The sequence below is a fragment of the Canis aureus genome, chromosome 24, assembly GCF_053574225.1.
Source record: "Canis aureus isolate CA01 chromosome 24, VMU_Caureus_v.1.0, whole genome shotgun sequence".
Taxonomy (NCBI): domain Eukaryota; kingdom Metazoa; phylum Chordata; class Mammalia; order Carnivora; family Canidae; genus Canis; species Canis aureus.
In genome coordinates, this window is record NC_135634.1 from 18,117,377 (window position 1) to 18,134,693 (window position 17,317).

General features: G+C 43.4%; 1 protein-coding gene across 1 annotated transcript in view; it reads left to right on the plus strand.

The window, feature by feature from the left end:
- The window catches only part of LATS2 (large tumor suppressor kinase 2), a 73,779-nt gene extending 60,853 nt beyond the window's left edge, over positions 1 to 12,926 (plus strand). Inside the window, exons 4-8 of the mRNA XM_077868427.1 lie at positions 1,178 to 2,592; positions 4,131 to 4,713; positions 5,877 to 6,059; positions 7,858 to 7,964; positions 10,552 to 12,926. Coding sequence (XP_077724553.1) covers positions 1,178 to 2,592; positions 4,131 to 4,713; positions 5,877 to 6,059; positions 7,858 to 7,964; positions 10,552 to 11,046 — 2,783 coding nt within the window. The 3' untranslated portion in view covers positions 11,047 to 12,926. The remainder of the gene's footprint in view (positions 1 to 1,177; positions 2,593 to 4,130; positions 4,714 to 5,876; positions 6,060 to 7,857; positions 7,965 to 10,551) is intronic.
- The last annotated feature ends 4,391 nt before the right edge of the window (positions 12,927 to 17,317 follow it).

Here is a 17,317-nt window from a genome sequence, read left to right on the forward strand (position 1 = left end):
TTTTTTTTTATGGAGTTTGAAGAACTCACTGGATAGTAAAGTTAGGCAACCTAGCAGAGAGTGAGTTTTAAAATGTTCTTTTTACTTTCTCTTGGGCCTGCGAGGGAGTCTTTGAAAAGGGAGGTTTATTTCCTTGATTTTTTTTTTTAAGATTTTAAAAAAGATTTTATCTATTTGAGAGTGAGTACAGCAGGAGGAGGAGGGAGAAGCAGACTCCCTACTGAGCAGGGAGCCCAGTGCAGGGATAATCCTGGGACCCTGGGACCATGACTGGGGCCATGACGGGGCCAAACGAAGTTGCTTAACCGACCGAGCCACCCAGGTGCCCCTATTTCATTGACTTTAAAATACAGTGATTTCTCACACTGTAGCCTCAGAGCAGGCTGGAAGACGTCTCTCCAGCCTGGAGGCCGTAAGCAGTGGCCTAGACAACCCCTCAGTATCCCCTGGGAAGGGCCAGAGGCACCAGCACCAAATGCTCTGCCTCATTGGCTGTCAGTGAATGTTCCTTTTTGAGGATAGAGCAAATGGGAGGGACAATTTTTGGTACCTGAGGTCCCTGGGCATGATAAGGGATTTAGGATAGTTAGCAAAAAGGGCTTTCCTTATTTTGTCTTTGATCTTTGATAAAACTCCCTTCCTCTGTTGAGTGAGAAATTGTATCTTTGTTAAGAGGGCACAAACTCTTGTTTTCTTGTTGATAGAAGACCCTTAAACCCTTGCCTGCCGGCTATCCCTGTCAAGATTCTTAGAGTCCCAGAGTCTGTCTTGGGGCAGAGCCCCAAAGGGAAATGCAGGCCCAAATCTGTTATGATTTTCTTCTACATTTGCCTCTGATGTGTATTCATTGATGCATCTTCTTAGCCCAGGAAGACAGTCATTGTTTGTCTGTGCTTCTGCACTAGTTGATGTCTGTAGAGGTTCTCGGCTCTGCCAGGTATCCCTGTGAGGGACCTCGGGGGGCAGGGCAGAGCCTGTGACCCAGAAGTTCCCCAGGATCTGCCCACAGCAGAGTTCAGCCTTTGTCAAAGGGCCTTCCAGAGGGCCTGGGCTCATGGAAGAGCCTGCAGCAGGGCCAGCCCCAAGGACACTGCCGGCAGGCGGGGCCAGTCTGCAAGAGGCAGACCAGCTGCACAGGCTCCCCACTAATGCCATGTCCCTCTTCTGTTCTCTGCAGGAAAGGGAACCGTACCAGCCTCTGTACCACGGAGGCCAAGTTTTGAAGGAACAGGTGACCCTTTCCCACCCTACCATCAGATGAGTGCGGCAGCCTACGAGGGTGGCAGCACACTGGAGGAGGTGCCTCGCCAGTACATGGACTTTCTCTTCACTGGAAGCACTCACAGTGTGCCCAGTGGCCATCAGCACCAGCCCAAAGGCTATGCCACAAACATGGAGGCCGCGGGCATGAGCTTCCCAGTGGCTGGCCCTGGGGGCCAAGCCCTCCCGCTGCAAGGCCCCCACTACAGGCCACACCTGCTGGTGCCTGGAGAGCCGCTGGGCTATGGCATCCAGCGCAGCCCCTCCTTCCAAAACAAGGAGGCCGGAGCTTATGCAAACCTGGCTGCCAAGGGCCCAGGTGGGCAGCCTGGGGCTGGCCATGCGTTCCCGCCCACGGGAACACCGACAGGTCTGTATATGCCCCACACGCACCACAAGCAGGCCCACCAGGTGCACATGCTGGGCTCCAGGGGCCAGGTGTTCACCAGCGACAGTCCCCCCCAGAGTCTGATGACACCCTCCAGAAACAGCCTCAACGTGGACCTATATGACCTGAGCAGCCCTCCTGTCCAGCAGTGGCAGTCCTCTACCCTGTCCCGCCGTGACTCTCTTCAGAAGCCAGGCCTGGAGGCACCAGCCCGCCAGCACGTGGCATTCCTGCCTGAAGGCCCTGTCCCTAGCAGAACCAACTCCTTCAACAACCACCAGCAGCCAGTGGCCGTGCCCATCCGGGCGGGAGTGCCCAGCAAGACAGAGCCGTCCATGCCCTCCCCCAACACCATCACAGCTGTGACAGCCGCCCACATCCTGCACCCAGTGAAGAGTGTGAGGGTGATGCGGCCCGAGCCTCAGACGGCTGTGGGGCCCTCCCACCCAGCCTGGGTGCCAGCGCCCACCCCCTCTGGAGCCGAGGGTCTGGACGCCAAGGATGAGCACCCTCTGCCCCTGGGGGGCGCCAGTGCGTACCCGCTGGATGTTGACTATGGCAGCCCAGACCTGAGGTGCCCACCCCCGCCCTACCCCAAACACCTGCTACTCCGCAGTAAGTCCGAACAGTACGATGTGGACAGCCTGTGTGCGGGCCTGGAGCAGAGCCTCCGTGGGAGCCAGGCTGCAGAGCCTGCCGACAAGACTGACAAGAGCCACAAGAGCGCCAAAGGGGACAAAGCAGGGAAGGATAAAAAGCAGATTCAGACCTCTCCTGTTCCTGTTCGGAAAAACAGCAGAGATGAAGAGAAGAGGGAGTCCCGCATCAAGAGCTACTCCCCATACGCGTTTAAGTTCTTCATGGAGCAGCACGTGGAAAACGTCATAAAAACCTACCAGCAGAAGGTCAACCGAAGGTTGCAGCTGGAGCAGGAAATGGCAAAAGTAATTTCTCATTATGTCCTTATCATTGGGCCCTGGTTCTTTCCTAAAGTGGTAATGGGAATTACAGCAGAATCCCATTTCTGTTTCTGCTTTATGCACCTTTATTACAAACAATTAGTCTCACGGGGCGATGGTGGGTTATAGGCGAACAGCTTGGCAATGTCACAGATGTTGCTGGATCTGTTGCACGTTCACACTGACTCTGCAGGTGAGCAGTGAACACTGTGCATGATTCCCCCAACAGGCAGATTGCCAGATCGATTTTTAGGGTCAGTCCTTATTTATTAACAAAATTTGTCAAATTTTAGTAACTGGTACTTAAACACTTTGAAAGGGTAGAAACAAAGTTTGAGATTTTATAAATTGAAATTGTGGGATTTATAAAGAAAAATATATCTGGTAACAATCTATTTATCCTTTAATTCTATAATTAACAAATATTTTTTTTTAAGATTTTATTTATTTGGGAGAGGGACAGAGAGAGCACAGCAGGGGGAGAGGCAAAAGCCAGAGGGAAAGGGAGAAGCAGACTCCCCACTGAGCAGGGAGCCCAATGCATGACTCCATCTCAGGACCCGGAGATCATGACCTGAGCCCAAGGCAGATGCTTAACCGACAGCCTCCCAGACACCCAGCAAATACATATATATGTTTTAATATTTTATTTATTTATTCATGAGAGACACTGAGACAGAGAAGCAGAGACATAGGCAGAGAGAGAAGCAGACTTTGTGCAGGGAGCCTGATGTAGGACTGGATCCCGGGACTCCAGGATAATGCCCTGAGCCGAAGGCAGATGCTCAACCACTGAGCCACCCAGGCGTCCCTCAGCAAATATTTTAAATGTACCTTAGTTGACAGTAATCTGCTAGAGAAGGTTATTAAGGAAATGATTTAAATTAAAATGTTACAGTAAATTGAAATCACACAAAGTCAATCATTGCAAATTCTAAAAATCTGTGCTCTTACTTTCTGCTCTCCCATTTTCATTGATTTTTCTTTGTTCCCATTTTCCTTGAGCTATTCAATTATTAGATTGCTCTTAGAGTTCCAGGAACTTTGTGGTCCCCTTTTCAAAAATTTTTATTTATAGAGGTTTCCTTTAGAGCCTAAAAAGGAAGTAATTTCACCTGTTTTATCTTCCCTTTAGATTCCAGATGTGTGTCTACATAAGCATATAAAGAACAAACCAGGGATCCCTGGGTGGCGCAGCGGTTTGGCGCCTGCCTTTGGCCCAGGGCGCAATCCTGGAGACCCGGGATCGAATCCCACATCAGGCTCCCAGTGCATGGAGCCTGCTTCTCCCTCTGCCTGTGTCTCTGCCTCTCTCTCTCTCTCTCTGTGACTATCATAAATAAAAAAAAAAAATAAAAATAAAAAATAAAGAACAAACCAGTTGCTTGTTAGTATACTGGACCTATTCAGTGTTCTTAAATATGAAAATTAAGTTAGGACTGTCTCAGTTCTAGGGTCTCCCACCCCACCTGTTTCCTATCATGTGACCAATAATGTGACTTCCTTGTTTTCCTTCTCCACAGGCTGGACTTTGTGAAGCTGAGCAGGAACAGATGAGAAAGATCCTCTACCAGAAGGAGTCTAATTACAACAGGCTGAAGAGGGCCAAAATGGACAAGTCCATGTTTGTGAAAATCAAAACCCTGGGGATCGGTGCCTTTGGAGAAGTGTGCCTTGCTTGTAAGGTGGACACTCATGCCCTATATGCCATGAAGACCCTGAGGAAGAAGGATGTCCTGAACCGAAATCAGGTGGCCCATGTCAAGGCTGAGAGGGACATCCTGGCCGAGGCGGACAATGAGTGGGTGGTCAAACTCTACTACTCCTTCCAAGACAAGGACAGCCTGTACTTTGTGATGGACTACATCCCAGGGGGGGATATGATGAGCCTGCTGATCCGGATGGAGGTATTCCCTGAGCACCTGGCCCGGTTCTACATCGCAGAGTTGACTCTGGCCATTGAGAGTGTCCATAAAATGGGCTTCATCCACCGAGACATCAAGCCAGACAACATTTTGATAGATCTTGATGGTCACATCAAACTGACAGATTTTGGCCTCTGCACTGGGTTCAGATGGACTCACAATTCCAAATACTACCAGAAAGGTATTGTCTCAGACGTGCCACATCCACTTTTTTTTTTTTTTTAAGATTTTATTTATTCATGAGAGACACAGAGGAAGGTAGAGGGATAAGCAGGCTCCATGCCGGAAGCCCGATGTGGGACTCAATCCTGGGTCTTCAGGATCACACCCTGGGCTGAAGGTGGCGCTAACCTGCTGAGCCACGGGGGCTGCCCGCCACATCCACTTTCTACATCTAGACATAACTGAACTAAGGCAATGCTTTCCCATCCTGGTGGCTCCTGATCATTTTGAAATTATCTGTTTTCCATTATTTTATAATTTGATATGACATCCTTTTCTTCCTGAAGGAGATGCAAGTTATATTATAGTATTTTTAGGACAGTAGGCTGTGGGGTGTGGACCTTGGTTGGGAACCATCGCTCTGCCCTTATAAAATGAGCCTTAAAAACTAAGCCTTACAACCTCCCAAGAGTCCTCTTCTTATAGCTAATGTGATTTTTTTCTATAGGTATCTCTAAGTGTAGGTATAGGTTAACACCATCTTTTGCAGTCCTCCTGGCCATTATCTTATTTATGGCTTAATTTCTTGAAATAGTCATTTTAATACCATGGCTCAGCCTTTTATTTTATTTAAAAAAAAATTTTTTTAATGTAATCTCTACACCCAATGTGGGGCTTGAACTCAACCCTGAGATTAAGAGTTGCATGCTCCATCAACCGAGCCTCATGCTTCTATTTTTCAACTCAAAACTAATCCTAATTTAATTCATTCCCATTAATGCCATTCATTCTGGCATTAAAGTCACTTTTGTTTATATTTTTTAATTCCTCTCATGCTTTTCCACGCTCATCTTGAAACATGTCTTGTCAGACAGGTAGTAGACTTTGGCCCGCATGCTATGCACGATATTGCCACAGTTACCTGAGCTTTGCTCCCTCAGCATCACACTATCACCCTGCACAGCACCCAACTCCTGTCATTGCTTCATCCGTTGTTCGTAGTGTTTGTGTTACCTCATGGATTGAGTCTACAGAGCAGTTGGGGAGGATTCTTTCTCTTAACATGTCAGGAGCTGAACTGAATTACTTTCCCCTTTGAAATTGTGGATTTGTTGCATTGTTGAATAGTGGAAATTCATTTTTTTATTCCCTTCTTCACTGCCCCTGATTCCTGGATGAAAGGGAGCCACATCAGACAGGATAGCATGGAGCCGAGTGACCTCTGGGACGACGTGTCTAATTGTCGATGTGGAGACAGGCTGAAGACCCTGGAGCAGAGAGCCAGGAAGCAGCACCAGAGGTGCCTGGCTCACTCCCTGGTTGGGACCCCAAATTACATCGCACCGGAAGTGCTCCTCCGAAAAGGTGCGTGCTTCCAGCCACAGCCAGCTGCCCAACTGGCAGCCATCTTCACTTCAGACCTGAGCCAGATGACCTCTAAGAGTCTCTCCAGCTCCAGCTGTCTGAGACTCTGAATGTTCTCATTGTATTTTTGTACTTGTGGAAGCCCAAGAGTGAAATTATTTCCCTAACAAACAAGCCTCCAATGTATCTCATGTCTTTTGCAACTGCCCTTGCTTCCGGGGTGAAAGAGGACATACACCATTAGACGTGTCTTGCTAGTTCACTCCTTTGGCTGGGAAGTGTTAGGTTGGGGTGTAGGGTTGGGCTTTCTATCTAGAACCCAAGAGAATCTCTCCACATTGCTTTGACAGACACATCTCTCAGAGCACAGGGACACTACTCAGTCTCCTAAGCCATACACGTCCAGGATCCCGCTTTGACTCTTCCTTGCCTGAGTTCCTAGCTGCTTATACCAGCTGGTTATGGTTATATTCAGCTGGTTATGAAGTATGACAGGACATAAGTATTGTTTCCCTCCAGTTCTCCCCCTGTTGTTCCAGAAGTGCTGGAAGGTGAGATTTGGGGGCAGTGGTGTACGTGCAACTACAAGCATTCAGTAGAATTAGTCTCCTGTGTGGATGCTCTGTTTTATCAAATACGACATTTGATTGAGTACGAGAAGAACCTTTCAGGGATCAGTTGCAGGGCTTTTAGTGACAGTATAATAAATCCAGAGATCGGTGGTCTGTCTTTTCACATGTGGTGGTCTGTCTTTTCACATGTGTTGTTTTACTCCAGTTTTCTTTGTCAGCTGTGGAAATCCAAAGCAAAGCACTTAACCACTCAGAGCCACAGGTATAACAATAACTACCTTGAGAGGTTGCTGTGAACATCAGCCTTACCGCACAGGAAAGTCTCATTGTCTCCTTCCTCTCACAGTGGGAGGTGAGAAGTATCTCCAGCACCCTAACGTGTGCAGTCCTGGAACTAGGGATCCAAGTTACCCTGCCACCTCTAGTGCCAGACCAGGGTGGAAGAGCTGGGGGATGGGGTGATGGGAGAACACAGCAAATGCTGCTGGCAGGTCTTAAGGCCCAGTTCAGGCTTAGCCAGGATCAGGTGACATCAAGACTGGAGCATGACTGGGACTAGGATGCAGAGCTCTGAAGGACAAGTGGGAGAAAATTGAAAAATGGGCCTGTTGTACTGCCTTGGTGAGGCTGGCTCGCCTGACCAAGCTGCAGGCGCCCTGCCGCAGCTACCGCACCTTGGGAGCTCCGTGAGGAAGGGCCTGGCTCTCTGAGTGCATCGCAGTAGGTCTTAGGAGACAGTTGTTTTCTTTGCCCTCCTCTTCATACTCCTCAACTTCTTCCAAAACAGACTTAGCAAGCCTCCCAGGGAAGCCCTCAGGACTGGCAGGTAGAGCACTTTCTGGTTTTCAGTTAGTCCTATTTTAGTTTATGTCTTTCAGTTCTTTAAGAACTGAAAATCCCGGTTAGTGATGTTACTAACAATAGGCTTTTAAAAGTAGAAAGTCTTATTATAAAAGCATCCTGTGTTTATTACAGACTAATTGTAGAAAATAAGAGAATACATGAAGACTGTCACCACCCTGGCAGGTGTCCCACCCAGCCTGCTATTCTGAGCCACACGTACAGGGAGGCACATTTTGTGTCGGTTGCTTTCCTTTTACATGACATGTGTGCTGCTTGAATATGCTTTCCCCTTCAACGGCAAATTAGCATTTGAGGATTTTGCAAAACTCTTCTCTGAGAAGAATGCACACCTGTGTGGAATTGAGTGAGACTTTGTCTTTCAGGATACACTCAGCTCTGTGACTGGTGGAGTGTTGGTGTGATTCTCTTCGAGATGCTGGTGGGACAGCCACCCTTTCTGGCCCCTACCCCCACGGAAACCCAACTGAAGGTAGGTACTAACCAGCCCATGCATCTGCTCGCTGCAAACACACTTGGTTTTCTGATGAACCCATGAGTCTCTGGTCAGCATTTGACCTTTAATTCTGAGTAGTGGAAGAGTGTCAGTTGTATGTTTTTAAATCATTATTATTACCTGTATAAAAAGTTTTATTTTAATAAGTAAAGCCACCAAGTTAGACCTGTGTTTTGATATCTATGTATATCTGAAGTTTTACTTGAACCATTGGTCATCCGCCATCTTGAACTATGAACAGGGAGAAGCAGTAAAGGTGGGCCCTATGTCCATTCTCTGCTGCCACACGTGCCTACCTGCAAAAAATACTGAAAACTTTATGAACTGTACTTGAAGAAATCAATTACTTCTTTGGATATTATACTACATTATACACTATATCCATTATTGCTTGCAGATTATCAGCTATGTGATTGGGCTAGTTGCACATTTTTCTAATATTGATTGGAAGTAATCATTTAATAGTAAATAATTAGTTTTGGAGTTATAACCATTATTCTCTTAAATAAATGATTTGATTTCTTAGGAAGGACTGAATTGAGAATTTGATAAAATCTTTGGAACATCTTTGAACAGTGCACTTACCCACCAAAATATGTGTTCACTAAAAATTCTTGAAGTATTCATAAGTCCCAGAGTCCATGTTAGACCCTAAATTAATAATCCCTTATTTAGAAAAATCCTGAATGAAGGCTTAGTTTTCACTCTGGTAACAATAAAAATGAAATTTGACACTATCTCTATCCTAATTGAATTGCCATACCATTCACTAATTTGCTTGTATGATAACTCAATTTTTTATTGTGATAAAATTTACCAGTTTAAACATTTTTAATTTTACAGTTGAATGGCTTTAAGTGCATTCACAGTGTTGTACGACTGTAACCATAACCTATCTTCGATAGTTTTATCATCCCAAACAGAAACTGGGCTCATCAACAATAGCTCCCCATTCCTCCCACCCCCAGACCTCTCTTTGACTTTTTTCTCTGTGAAGTTGCCTAGTCTAGGTATCCTGTAAAAGTGTAATACCGTATTTGTCCTTTCACCACTGGCTTATTTCACTTTAGCATGTCTTCGAGGTCCATCCATATTGTAACGTGTCAGAATTTCCTTCCTTTTTAAGGCTGAAGAATATTCCAGTGTATGTGTATAGCACATATATTTATCAAGCATCTGGTGATGAACAATTGGGCTTTTTCTACCTTTTGGTGATTGCGAATAATGCTGCTGTGAACATGAGTACATATACAAGTATCTGTTTGAGTTCCTGCTTTTGTTTTTGGGGTTACATACCCAGAAGTGGAATGGCCAGATCATATGGTCATTCTACATTTAACTTTTTGAGGAACAACCAAACTGTTTGCCACAGTGGCTGCATGATTTTACATTCCCATCATCAGTGCTTGAGGCTTCCAGTTTCTTCACATGCTCATCAACATTTACTTCATTTGTTGTTGTTGTTGTTTAATAGTAATCATCCTAGTGGGTGTGAGGTGGTATCTCATTGTGGATTTTTTTTTTTTTTAAGATTTTTACTTATTTGTTCACGAGAGATACAGAGAGAGAGGCAGAGACATAGGCAGTGGGAGAAGCAGGCTCCCTGTGGGGAACCCGATGTGGGACTTGATCCCAGGACACTAGGATCATGATATTATATATTCTGGACAGTAATCCCTGATCAGATATATATGCTTTGCAAATATATTCTCCCTTTCTGGGGGTTACCTTTTCACTCTGTTAATAGTGTCCTTTGATGCACAAAAGTTTTAAATTTTGATGAAGTCCGTTTTGTGTATCTTTTGTTTTGTTGCCAGTGCTTTTTGGTACCATATACAAGAAATTTTGCCAAATCCAATGTCATGAATATTTTCCCCTATGTTTTCTTCTGTGGCTTTCACAGTTTTAGATCTACTAAAACAACTACTCAAGTTTGAACCAGCCCTCCCACCCATACCCCACCTGCCTCCATGCCTTACCAATGCCCTGTCACCCCAGCCTGTGGCCTGTTAGCTTGGCCTTGCTTTATCCTGATTCTAAGTATAAATAATAGAGAAGTCTCTTAGGTTTTCTTTTCATAGCAGATGCATTTCATAACAAATGTATTTACTGAACACCCCAATGGCTGCTCTGTGTAGTTGACTGTCATGAATATGAGGCCAGGGCCATTGGTTCAGTCACCTTTATTTTCCTCTGTGAGGTTGTCTTTTTTTTTTTTTTTTTTTTTTTTTTAAATAAAACCTCAGTTGACCATCTGTTGGCCATAATAATCACAAAATTCTTTTGCTAAACTCTTTTTCTGATAGAAGAAAATCAGTCTCTTTTGGTCTCTATTTGGCTTCATCACCCCCTGCCTCAGGCTGTGAGCCCTTTACTAAACCACACTGGCCTTTCCTAGCTGCTCAGGTTTGCAACTGCTGCTCCTGGGTTTGTTCTAACTGTTGTCCCGTCATGAAAGTAAAATTATTTGAAAGCCATGTCACCACATACTGTCTCAGAACTGCCCTAAACTGGCCTTAAAATGTGAAAAGAAAGGAAAATTTGGGTTCTGTTGTCTCGTCAGGTGATAAACTGGGAGAACACGCTCCACATTCCAGTCCAGGTGAAGCTGAGCCCCGAGGCCCGGGACCTCATCACCAAACTGTGCTGTGCTGCCGACCACCGGCTAGGGAGGAATGGGGCCGATGACCTGAAGGCCCACCCATTCTTCGGGGCCATTGACTTCTCAAGTGACATCCGGAAGCAGCCGGCCCCGTATGTTCCCAAGATCAGCCACCCCATGGACACCTCAAATTTTGACCCCGTAGATGAAGAAAGCCCTTGGAATGATGCTAGTGAAGATAGCACGAAGGCCTGGGACACGCTCACCTCCCCAAATAATAAACACCCTGAGCACGCATTTTATGAATTCACTTTCCGAAGGTTCTTTGATGACAACGGCTATCCCTTTAGATGCCCAAAGCCTTCAGGAGCAGATGCTTCCCAGGCAGAGGACTCCGATTTGGAAAATTCTGATATGGTGGATCAGACTGAAGGTTGCCAGCCTGTGTACGTGTAGACCGTGAATCGGTATCCCTGACGCTCTGCTTCAGAGGTCCAGGGTGCCAACAGCTGGTTTCCTAACAGGCCTGATGGAGAGTCGATGTCAGCGTTGTTCAAGTTAGTCCATTCATTACTTCACTTGAAGTTCTGGTCTTCACCAAAACCCCCCAAAACAAAAAAGCTTTTTAAAGAAGGACTCAAATCTAGCAGATTCTGGTTGATGGGGTTGGGGGCAGGTATCAATATTGCTTTGAATTGGAATTGGCTTTTGAGGACCTTCACTGCATTAAAACATTATTTTAAAAAGTTTAGTACAGTTTAGAAAGAGCACTTATTTTGTTTATAGCCATTTTTCTTACTAAATTATAGGGATTAACTTTGACAAATCATGCTGCTGTTATTTTCTACATTTGTATTTTATCCATAGCACTTATTCACATTTAGGAAAAGACATAAAAACTGAAGAACATGTGATAAGAAATCTGTGCAATAATGTGTAAAAAAAAAAAAAGATAACACTGTTCTGATATTACTGATATCATTTTATTCACACAATGGTTTTTGTTTTATATTTTTCCCACATTTCAAAATTGTGATATAATGTTAAAAGCTGCTTTTTTTTTTTTTTTTTTTTTGCTTTTTGCATATTATAGTATAATAGAAAGTGTGAGCAAGGTGATTACGTGGGTATGATTTCAGATGTCTGATGTGTAGAGAGTACTGCATGAGCAGGGTTTTTCTATTATAAAATTACCATATCTTGCCATTCACAGCAGGTTCTGTGAATATGTTTTTACTGAGTATCTTTAAATGAGATGTTCTAGACAGTTTGCTGATAACGTATCGTGTGGGTGACTTCCTCGCTGTGATTGTATCCCTTATTGTTTTGTTAAAGAAATGCAGATGTGTAACTGAGAAGTGATTTTTGTGTGTGTGTCTGGGGTATGATTGGATTCTTTGGGGGATGATCTTAGACATTTGTCATGTAAGAAACTTGTATACATCAAAAGGGATTAATTTAGCTATGCCAAAAAATTTTAAGTCAATCATAGAACTCTCTATTTCACTGGTCAGTACCCTCTGGTTGGCGTAGCTGATATGTGGAATCCAGTAGCTGCCACCCTACTGCCAACAGACTGCCCGCACTGAAAGGTTTGCGTGACATCATTCCTCCTGTTGTCATAGACAACGGAGGTGTTATTACCATGATGAAATTCAATTCTTTCACTTTTTTTTTTTTTTTTTTTGGTGTGCTTTGAAGTATCAATCTTAACTTGGTTTTAAAAATACAGTTTTCTAATCTTTGTAAAACAGCAAGGATTATTCAAAGTGACATTGGAATAAAAAAACTAATTAAGCCATACATATTTTCTTAGAAGTGTAGATGTACATATAATTACATAGATAAACACACAAAATATTCCTTATTTCAAATTAGTATGATTCCTATTTAAAGTGATTTATATCTGAGTAAAAAGTTCAATTCTTTTTTGCTTTTTAAAAATCTGAAGCATCATATTTTTCATTATATTATTCCACATATTTTTCCTTGAATTTTTTAGCATAATGTATCCATTATTTAGTATATATCTAGGCAACAACACTTATAAGTTTATCAATGTCTAAACTAAAAAAAAAAAAAACAAAAAAAAAACAATTCCTGTGTACTGGTTTACATTTGTATGAATGGCAAATTCTGAAGTCTGCTGTGCTTGTATCGTGACTGTCAGTATTTTCGCTATTTTATAGTAACGCCCCGTTATTTACAGCGCTCTGACATACTTTCATGTGGTAGGTTCTTTCTCAGGAACTCAATTTAACTATTATTTATTGATATATCATTGCCTTTGAAAAGCTTCTACTGGCACAATTTATTATTAAAAGTTTGAATCCAAATCCCCTGGTGTCGTGTTGTCCTGGAATTTGTCATTTCCTGACTTTATCAGTGTGTAGTTTCTCCCTGGTCCATATGCAGCCAGGATTGCCAACTGCAGAGGAGGCGCTATCACCAGAGGGTAGGGGAGCCTCCCCAGACAGTGTTCTGGCTCAGGAAGGAAGGGATACATGTGGGAAGAAGGAGTTTCCAGATTATACACAAAAAGTCCAGGTGAGGGTGTGGTTCTGTGACCTAGCTTCTCTTTCATAAGATAGTAACGAAGTACAGCTCATTAGGATTGTCAAGTGGTTTAGGTGGGATATTAGATACCTACAGTGGGTGATAAAATAAGTCACAAAGTTCATTCTCCTACATGAGATGTTTAAACTGAGAGGGCCACTGGAATGCCCTGACCTTTGGTTTAAGATGGTGGGATTTCAGAAAATATAATACTTTGTTTTCTTTCAGTTAACCTTTCAAATAGTTGTAATCACACGGTTTAAAAATCAAAACATGTAGGGGTGTCTGGGTGACTCAGCAGTTGAGCACTTGCCTTCGGCTCAGTGATCTTGGAGTCCCAGGATCGAGTCCCACATCAGGCTCCCTGCAGGGAGCCTGCTTCTCTTCTCTGCCTGTGTCTCTGCCCCTCTGTGTCTCTCATGAAATAAAAATCAAAACATTTAAAAGGATATACAATAAAATGTCTCCTATTCCCTTTTCCAGTCATTCAGTTTACCTCTCACAGTTTATTGTGTGTCCTTAGAGAAATGAAACTTTACGTGTACACAGCACAAGAAAATGTGTACGTGTGCACATTTTACCTCCTTTTTACAAATGGGAGAACGTTATGAGTACTTTTCTGCATCTGTTTTCTTCACTTGGCAATCTAAGTTAGCACTCATTATGCTTTATTATACCATGTGGTATTTTATCATGAAGGTGTATTATAATCAAGCCAAGTCCCATATCAATGGACATTTCCGTTTCTAATCTTTTTCTATTTTAAATAACGCTAGGATAAATAACCTCTATAGCCATCGTTCTGTGCATGTGCAACTACATATATAGGATAGATTCCTAGAGGTGGAATTGCTAGGTTAAAATTAGGTATATTTACAATTTTTATTTCCAAACTGCCCTGCAGAGAGACCTTGGAAAAAACTCTACCAAGGCTCTCTGCTGTGCATTCTTGGGTATGCAAGAATGCAAGGCCCTGACCACTTTTCACATGGACTATTTCTTAGATTTGGGTTTGCAGTGAACAACCTTGAGGTATGAAGATGAAGTAACGTCTCCCTCCAAGACAAAAAAAAGCAAGCTTCCTTATTGCTTGCTGTAAAAGGGGTAGATTGCTCAGGCTCAGTGTACCTCAGCAGAATCCATCAAGGTCTCCTGCACTTCCCTGTGGGACCTGGGGGCAAGGAGATTTGTGCAAACACACCAATGCTCATGCTGCTTAACGTACTGTGAGTAATAAAGTCCTGTGTGTCTGATCGTGGAGTCCCTTGTCTTATTTCAGGATTCCTGCAAGAGTAAGATGCTAACTTCTTAGCTTATAAGTAGAGTAAAATCAAATCTCTTAGGCCTAACGACAGGTATTATACTAATATATACCCCCAGTAGAAATATAGGGGAGTATTTACTTACTGCTTTGCCAACTGCGCAGAATATTATCAACCTTTTTTATTTTTGTCCATCGACTAAGGTAAAATATGTGTGTGTGTGTATGTTGATGTACTTTAACTTGACATTCCTCTCAGTTTAAGAGGCTGAGCATCTTTGTGCACATCCTTAAAAAGTAATGGTTCTAATTTTATGCATCATTTGAGGGCTGGTACCCAAGGGAATCCCCAAAGATTTCCATTCACTTCTTATTCTTGGTCTTCTCTTCCTGCTCAGCTAAAGTGAATTGTTTAACTGGGCCGATGGCCAGATAACAGATTACTGAGAACAGACCCTTCAGTGTTTTGACAGATTCCATAGGAGGTGAATACTCTGCTCAGAATGTTGCAAGGATACAGCCAGGCCTAACTTCAACATAGCTGTGGTCATTGCTGGATGCGATTGGCATGCTTTGAGGGAACAAATACTTATTACATTGCTTCGAAGTTTCCTTCTTCGCACTTGGCACGTTATGTGTCCCTTGATAACTCTAAATGCAAATCTCGAAGAGAAGAAGAACAGTATCCAGCATGGCTGGCTTCCTCTGAACCTCCTGTGGTCTGAACCATTATTCAGTTGCACATTTTTAAAAGAAATTTATCAAATTCGTAATACTTCCTCCAGATTCTACTTATGAAACAACTTTAAAGCCCAGTACTTAATATTTTATTTCCACTGGCAAAATTCAGCATAATAAAAAAAGACATTTGCTATTAAAGTGCATATTTGTAAGTAGTACTATGCTGGCATTATTAACCATTATGTCCTTTTCCATCAGTAAAGAACTTCTCCTTAGAGAATTTTCCATTTCCAAAAGTGGCCGCTTAAATTTGGTGGACAAAATGTGCTTATTCACTGTAGAAAGGAAGAAACAGTCTATTGTTATTGAACACTGGGATGAAATACATATGGCCCACTGTTAAAGGGAGAAAACTAGCTTGAATGGCAACTTTGTTTTTGTTTCCACCATCAAGCATACTTTAGAAAACTCAAGAGGAGAAGGAAAAGCTAATGTATTTACTGATAGTTTTGCTTACCATGTTCTTTCTTCCTGATATTCTTAGAATATCTTTTCCTATCTTTTTAGATGTGCTTTATCCACTCTTTTAGGATAGGTCAAATTCTTCTAGGTTTCCTTCATCTGAGAATGTCTTCCTTTTTTTCTTTGAAAGATATTTTAGGTATATCTATTTGGGATGTAATCCTATTTGGGTGTAGGATTCTAGATGGATAGTCATTCTTTCAGCACTTGAGAAATATTGTGCCACTTCCATCCAGCCTCTCTGGTCTCTATTGAGAATCCATTGTCATTCTAATTATTTTTAGTCTAGAGACTAGGTGTGTTGTTTTTCTCTGACTGCTTTCAAGGTGTTTTCTTTGGTTGCTTTTCAGAAGTTTAATCATGATGTGCGTTTGCTTGGATTTCTTTAGGTTTACTCTGTTTGTGGTTCACTCAGCTTCTTGACTATGTAGGTTCTCTTCTTCTGCCAAATTTGAGTTTTCAGCCATCATTTCACTGAGGGCCTTTTCATCCCCGCCCTGTTTCTCTTCTCTTTCCAGGACTCCAAAGATGCGAGTATTACATGTTCTGTTATCTCCCCATCACTTCCACCAGTTTTCTCGGTGTGGCTCAGGTTGGGTCATTTCTATAATTCTGTCTTTTAGTTCACAGATTCTTTCCTCTGTCCCCATTCTACTCTTGAGCCCATCCACTGAGCTTTGTATTTTAGTCATTGTATTTGGGGGTTCACAAAATTCCATTTGATTCTTCTTTATATCTTCTTCTTTGCTATCCTTTTTTTTTTTTTTTAGGAGTGCAGTTGCTCTTGGAAGCATTTATTATGATTTAAAATCTTAGATAAGTCTAATATCGCAGCATTGTTATCTACTGAATTCTTTTAAAGATCTTCCAGATTCTTCGTGTGGTATACTCAGTTGAAACCTGGACATTGGGCGGCGCAGGGGTTTAGCGCCTCCTGCAGCCCAGGGCGGGATCCTGGAGTCCCACGTCAGGCTTCCTGCGTGGAGCCTGCTTCTCCCTCTGCCTGTATCTCTGTCTCTCTCTCTCTCGCTCTGTATCTCTCATGAGTAAATTTTTTTAAAAAGAAAGAAAGAAAGAAACCTGGACATTCTGCATTACCTTCCTAGATTCTGGACCTTCTGTTTGAGGTGGCTGTCGTTCTTGGCATTGCTCTGGCAAGGGAAGAGGGACATGCTGTCTCATTATTGCCTGCTGCAGGTAGAAGTGCCCACTCAGCCTGTTTTGATACCCAGGGACAGGGAGTTTCCTTGCAGGGGTGATGTACCTGCCTGCTGTCCAGGTTGTGTTCACTGTGGGGTGGCCTCATTGCCACTGAGCAGTCCTGACTCTGCACGAGGCCTCCTCTGACACCACCCTCATGAGGGGAGAGAGGGATGCCTCAGTATTGTCAGATATCAGGTACCGAAGTCCGGGTTCCCATATTTTCCACTTAGAAACTGCCAAGTTGGGAAAGGCATCACCAGCCAAAGGGGGTGAAAATCCCAGCTTCCTACTTGGAGTTCTCTGAAGTCATGTCAGCAGGAATGTTGAGGAACCTCATTTCCTTGCAAGGGTAGGATTGTAGGCTCCACGTTTTGCCTTTGCTGGCATGGCATTTTAGGAGAGGTGTGTGGTGCCATGTTTTTTTCTGTGGCAATTGGCTGGAGTAGAGCGGTATGGTCTAAAAGCTGTCTTGCTAGTCTACCACTTTCTTCCTCCCTTAGCTAG